This window comes from Aythya marila (genome assembly GCF_965140915.1).
Source record: "Aythya marila genome assembly, chromosome: 9".
Taxonomy (NCBI): Eukaryota; Metazoa; Chordata; class Aves; order Anseriformes; family Anatidae; genus Aythya; species Aythya marila.
This window is the reverse complement of record NC_139050.1, coordinates 17,441,631-17,447,984: the sequence shown is the minus strand read 5'-3', so window position 1 is coordinate 17,447,984 and position 6,354 is coordinate 17,441,631. Positions and strand designations below refer to the sequence as shown.

Here is a 6,354-nt window from a genome sequence, read left to right as displayed (position 1 = left end):
TATTTCCCACCCCCCAGCCCCCCCCCCTGCCCCAGCTCAAACGTCGTAGTTGGGGTTCTTGCGCAGGATAACGAAGCCCTCGAGGATGGGGGTGACGGGCACGTGCTCCTCCGTGGCCAGCTCTGCCCGCTCGCCGTGCGCCAGCAGCACCGGGGTGGTGTGGGTCTGGAAGCCGGTGATGGTTTTGGGCTTGCCCGCCTGGCCCACCACGTCCACAGCCTGCCGGGGAGAAGCGAGATGAGAAAGGGGCATAAATGGGGTCCCCCCAGCACCCCGTCCCCAGCTCTGGCCGCCCCCTCACCTGTCCCACCCGAACCGAGACGGGCAGGGGCCGCAGCTCCTCGTCGAAGGTGACCAGCATGCGGGGCTGCATGGCAGCGACGAGCCCGTAGAGGACGTAGTGGGATTTGCCCAGGATAACTGGAAGAGGGCAGAGGGGAGGGGGTATAGGGTCAGCACCCGGCAGCACCCACCCCACGGGGCAGAGGGGCGCGGAGCCCGCAGCACTCACTGTTGCGCACGTCCAGGAAGGACACGAGGACGGTCAGCAGCCCGGCCACGGCCACCTGGCTCATGAGCTGCCGGTCGCTGTGGTAGGGGCACAGCGTGAGTGTCCCCTTGCCCAGGTGGGTCAGGCCCTGGGGGGGCAGAGAAAACATCTCAGTATGCAATAGGACAAGTCCTAGGATCCCTGAAAGCAGCACCACGAGGACTCCACCGCCTCCAGTACCCCACATGGGTAACCCCAACCTGCCCCTTCCCCACCCCGTGGGGCCGTCACCTGGGCTAGCCGCACCATGAAGAGGTTGTTGGGGTCCTTGGCGTGGTACTGGGCGAGCTGCCGCAGCATGGCAGCCAGCCGGGCGTTGTTGGTACCTAGAAAAGAGGGGTCACGGGCAGAAATTCGGGTTTAGGGCTTTAGTGTGTCCCCCCACCAGACCCCCAGGTGCCTCCCAGGCTTACCGCTGCCCACCATGCCCATGGCAAAGATGGAGTTGTAGGAAACCTCGGGGTCAGCGTCGTGGGAGAACTTGCTGAGGGTGTCCAGGATGTTGAGCCGGGGGTTGGACACCGAGATGAGCGCCAGGGCCAGGGGCACGGCCCGGCGCAGGGTGGGCTCCCCGTACCGCAGCTGCGTGGGAGGGAACGGGGGGGTGCTGAGCCCCGGGTCCTGGCAGCTCGGGGTGGCCCCCGCCCGGCTTACCAAGCCTACAGAGACGTGTTCTGTTTTCCCAAAACCCCTCCCACTGTGCCCAGCCCCGTGTTGCCCCCCCGCTGCCACTCACCAGGTGCCCGAAGGTGCGCAGGGCCATCTCGGCGCCGATTTCCTCGCCCATGGCGATGAGCGCGATGCCCAACACCGCTACGCCCTGCGGGGACACGAGTGCTGAGCGCAGGGAGCACCCAAAAGCCAGGTTCCTACAGCCCCCCCCAAAGCCCAGCTGGACGCGGGGAGCAGGGCAGCCAGCGGGGAGCTGCCTTCCCTCAGCTCCAATCCCACAAAGAGCCCGGGGACCCCTCGGAGGCAGCCCCCGCGCCTCCCCCCACCTGGTGCGCCCCCATGTCGGCCGAGCTCTCTTTCTTCTCCTTCTCTTTCTTGTCCTTCTTGTCCTTGTCCTCCTCCTTCTCCTTGGAGTCAAAGTGCTCGCTGCAGATGTGCAGGAGCTGCTGCACCTTCAGGACGTTCCCCGAGCCTGGGGGGAGAGCAGCAGGGCCGGGATCAGCGGGTGGAGGGCTCAGAATTTGCTCCCCTGGGAGCCCCACTCACCCGCGTAGGCACAGATGTCCACCAGGGTGTTGGCGAAGCTGCGGAAGGGCTCGGACACCACCTCCAGCGCCGCCAGGATGGCCTCGATCGCCTCCCCTTTCCCTGCGGGGCAGCGTGGGGTCAGAGCCCTGCGGCTGGAGGGGTGCTCGAGCTCCCAGACCCCAGCCCCGGGGGCGGCCAGCGCTGCCCTTCCCTTACCCAGGTGGTTCAGGCCCAGGCCCAGCGGCAGCCAGCGGGCGTAGGTGTCCTTCAGCTCCGTCTCCGATTTCTCCATGATGGTCTGGAGGATGGTGGAGGTGACGTCCCCGTTGCAGGAGCCCACCGATATCATCCCGCAGGCCAGGGCGGTCACGCCAGCCACCTGGAGGAGAGGAGGAGAGGCTGCGAGCTCAGGGAGGGCGCAGAACACCCTCGGGTCCCTCCAGAAATTCGGAATCTCGGAGACCTGGCGGCTTCCCGGCCTCCCACATCCCACGAGTGGCTCAGAAGGGGAAAACACGGTCACAATTCGGCATAGCACAACGCCAGGCAGGAACACACAGAGCCCAAACGGGCTGGGGGACAGCCCTGGCACCCCCAGGAGCTGTCAGGGCCTGGGCAGGGCTGCGGGACCCCACGCACCCACCCCCGGCTTCGCTCCCTACCTCCATGCTGGACTTGGAGTCTCCCATCACGGGCAGCAGCAAGGTGAGGACGTCCTCACGGTTAGAGCCCGCGTAGGCCAGCCCCAGGCTGCGGAGAGCCCGGAGGAGCGTTAGGGTGGGGGGCTACAACACAGCCGGCGGGGCTGGGGGCATTTCCCTTACCCAAAAATGGCCCCGATCCGCATGGTGTTGCTGTTGTGGAGGACGTAGTCGGACAGGAGGGCCAGGGCCGGGTCGCACTCGTTCCTGACCCCCGAGTTGACGATGCCACAGGCCAGGAGGGCTCCCGACTGCAAGGCAGAGGCGCCGTCACGCAGCGGCCACCAACACACGGAGCTCACTGCCAGGCAGTGACCAACGTCACCCCACAGGTCTCACCCTCCCCCCAGGATGGTACCAAGCGAGCAGCGCCACGCTGGAGCCAGCTCAGCAGCCCTGAGCTTGGAGCTCTGCAAGAAAAGGACCCCAGAAACGCTCCAGGGAGTTCCTAGAGCTCCTCAGCCCGGCTCCAACGCCTGGGATGCATCCAGCCCCTCCAGAGGCAGCCATGCACACACACAGCCCACCCCACGGGGCCAAAAAACTCGGGCTGGGGTCAGCAGCACTCACCTTGATGTAATCCTCCGAGGAATACAGGTACTTGTCGATCTGTGTGAGCCCCCCGTCCACGTCCCACAGCAGTATGGTGCCCAGCGAGGCTGCGGCACTCAGCATCCCTGGGGGCCAGGGAAGAAAAGCCCACGTCAGCCCCCGGAGATGCGCCCTGCCTGGGCAGGAGGCGGCCCCGGGGGAGCTGTGCTCAATGGCCCCGCTTTCAGCAGGTCCCCAAAAGGGCCAGGGTCACCACCCCGGGGCTCTCTCAGGGCAGCTGCAGCCCCCGGCCAGCCGGCTGTCTCACCGTGGTCCTTGTTCTTGTACAACCATTTATTGCCGTCGTCTGTCAGCAGCTTGTCTTGTCCGAAGGCAGCGTTCACGAAGCCGTTCACGAAGGAGGAGGCCAAATTCATCCGGGCTGAGTCCACCTGGGAGCCACTGCCCCCGAACCCTGCGGAGCGACGGCAGGATGAGGCAGGCAGCAAGCAGGGCACCCAGCCACACTGTCCCACGCCACACCGTCAAAAATCTGTCCTCTCCCATGGGGAAAGAGGTGCCCGAGCCCACGGCGGGCAGCAGAGCCTGCTCCATGCAGGGCCAGGGGTCCCCAGAGGTCCCCAGCAGGCTGCCTGCCCGCCCCAGGACCCCCAGCAACTCCCCAAAGCCAGGGCCAAGCGAGGCCGCGACGCAAGCCCTTACGGTTATTTTCCAGGTGGGTTTTATAAATATCATCCGGCACCTTGGGCTCCATGATATCCAGCTGCAGAGACAAGGGAGACGGGGTTATCTCCTTGCCCACAAGCCGCAGGAGGCTGCTGGGCAAGGGCAGCCTCTCCAGGTGCTGCCTGGCCTCGTGGGGACAGAGATTTGAGGGCAGTCAGAGCAGATCCCAGCTTGGGGCAGCCCCTGGGCTGTTTCCCAGCCAGACGCTCACCTCTCTGGCCAAGGCCAGGAAGTTGCTGTTGAGCTGCACGTTGGACATGATCTCCGTCAGGTCCTCGTACTCCTCCACGTCCTCGTTCAGCTCCAGGAAGACTCCGTGGCGGCCCAGCATGAAGGCCATCTGCTTCTGGACAACCCTGCAGGGAGGGGAGAGGCTTTGCAGGCGCCCAGACCCCGGCACAAACACACGTTGAGCAAACCACCCTCCTTTGGGGGCACACGAGAGCAGCCCAGAGATGATTTGCTCCTGCCCACGTTGACTTTAGGGACAAAAGCCCACAAATACGTCCAGCAGAGGCAGAATCCAACCCAGCTCTGTCTGGAGGAGGGGCTGCACCCCCACCACACCGTGCTGAAGTCCCAGAGGGCAGGGAGGGAGTCTCCGCTTACACGTCCTTGCAGGAGGTGAAGATGTCCTCCACCAGCTCCACGTCGTTGAGCATCAGGGCCAGGCGCAGGGCTTCGGGATAGCGGCTGAACTTGCGGAAGATGCCCAAGGCGCAGCGCAGGAGGGCAGAGTTCTCGGGCTCCGGGACGTAGCTCACGCAGCTTGGAGGAGGAGACGGACAGACGGACAGCGGGGTGAGCCACCCGCCAGGCAGCAGGGGGTCAGGCGACCTGCACCTACGCCATCCCCTCACCTGGTGAGGTAGAGGCACACTTTGGAGTAGGCGTTGTCGTCGATGTACTTCTCCAGCATGTCCATCTGCTCGATCTCCATCAGCAGGTCGCAGGCCTCGTGCTCAGCGTTGTGAGCCATGTTGTAGGGCACGATCTCCTTCACCAGGGTGAGGAGCGTGTCCCGCTGCGCCTTGTCTGCCTCGTCGATCTCCTGCCACTCCTTGGCCACCTCCCCCGCGAGGTGCCTGCGGGGAGAAAGGGAGGTCACCACCACGAACCAGCTCAGCCCAGGGACGTGAAGCAGCTGCTGGGGCTCTGCACGCTATTTACAGGGGCTTCGTGTTCCTGCAGGGGCTGGAGGGGAGGAAATCCCAGGGAAATCCCCCCCCCCCAGCCCTCTGTCCTCCCCAGGTCCTGCTCCCAGCCAGCCCTACCTGACGTATTCGTGCCCCCACGACGCCAGCTCCTCCTGGGAGCCCACCAGGCGGTACTTCAGGCACTCGCGCTCCCCGCTCATGGTCATGGCCAGCACAGAAATGATGTCTGCCGCGAAGCGCTGCGGGGAGACGGAGACAGTGCCGAAATCTCCACACCCCCTGGACGTGAGGGTGGCCCGGGAGCACGCCGGGGGCAAAGGCAGGGCCCCAGCGGGGGGGCGGGGGGGCGCTCACCTTGTTCTCGCCCGGCGCCATGCCCTCGTAGATCTCCTTCAGCTTGCCGTAGTGCGGCCGCAGGAACTTGAGGGGCTTGGGGACGGACGTCATGGAGGTGGTGGAGGAGCGGATCTGCCGCCGCAGCTCCTCCAGGGCAGGGCGGTACAGGGACGTGTCCTTCTCCTGGGGGGGGGGGGAAGGGGCCATCAGGGGGCCAGTTTGGGGCCGTTTTGGGGTCAGATCCCGCCGTTTTGGGGTCAGATCCCGCCGCTTTGGGGTCAGATCCCGCCGCTTTGGGGCCGGGCACTCACCCCGAGGCGCTCCACCAGCATCTCCAGCTCATCCTGCAGCTGCTTGTCCTCCTCCGACTGCAGGGGGGGGGACAGAGGGGTGAGGGCTGCGTGTAGGCCGGGGGGGGGGGCACCCCGTGACGGCACCCCCGTGACGTCACCCCCGTGACGTCACGCGGGGAGCCCCCAAATGACGTCACGCCCCCCTCACCCACCGCAGGGAGCCCCCCGGTGAGCGTCACCATCACCCCCCCGGTGCCGCCATCACCCCCTTGGTGACGTCACCGCCCCCCGGTGACGTCACGCCCCCTGAATTGACGTCACGCCCCCCTTTTCCCCTTCATCCGGTGCCGCCGTGACTCAGCGCGGCCCCTCACCAGCTCCTGCTCCTTCTCGGGCCCCGCCGGCTGCTCCCGCCTCTCCCTGCCCCACGGCGGGGCCGGTTTCTCGTCGCCGCCCGAGCCGGGCCCGCCCTGCACCCGGCTCTGCCCCCCGCCGCCTCCCGCGTCCATGGCCCCGCCGCTCCGCCGCCGCCTCAGCCGCGCACCGGGCACAACTGCGCCTGCGCCGCGCCCGCCGCCAATCAGCGCGCGCCGCCGCCCTTACGTCACCGCCGCGCGACGGAGGGGCGGGGGGAGGTGGGCGTGGTTAGGGGCGGGGAGTGGGCGGGGTTTAGCAATGTGGCCACGCCCCTCGCGTGGACCGGCACCGGGCGGGGGGGGGGAACCGGGACCGGGACCGGGGGGGAGGAACGGGGCTGGGGGGGGGGAACGGGGCCGAGGGGGGTTAACGGGGAGGTCAGGGCCATATGGGGCGGCCGGGAGCCCAGCGGGGCTGCTGGC

The 6,354-nt window shown here is 67.0% G+C and overlaps 1 protein-coding gene across 1 annotated transcript; it reads right to left on the bottom strand.

Moving 5' to 3' along the window:
* Nucleotides 1-16: 16 nt before the first annotated feature.
* On the bottom strand, nucleotides 17-6,047 carry PSMD2 (proteasome 26S subunit ubiquitin receptor, non-ATPase 2). Its single transcript, XM_082766825.1, has 21 exons — nucleotides 5,890-6,047; nucleotides 5,534-5,590; nucleotides 5,241-5,405; nucleotides 5,004-5,125; nucleotides 4,590-4,814; nucleotides 4,339-4,497; nucleotides 3,941-4,085; nucleotides 3,706-3,766; nucleotides 3,311-3,457; nucleotides 3,022-3,128; nucleotides 2,575-2,702; nucleotides 2,413-2,500; nucleotides 1,967-2,129; nucleotides 1,769-1,870; nucleotides 1,549-1,694; nucleotides 1,287-1,370; nucleotides 964-1,132; nucleotides 782-876; nucleotides 512-638; nucleotides 302-420; nucleotides 17-219 (listed from the first exon to the last, which is right to left on the bottom strand). The coding sequence occupies exons 1-21, from the start codon at nucleotides 6,022-6,024 to the stop codon at nucleotides 37-39; spliced, it is 2,727 nt and encodes a 908-aa protein (XP_082622951.1). The 5' UTR covers nucleotides 6,025-6,047; the 3' UTR covers nucleotides 17-36.
* Nucleotides 6,048-6,354: the final 307 nt, after the last annotated feature.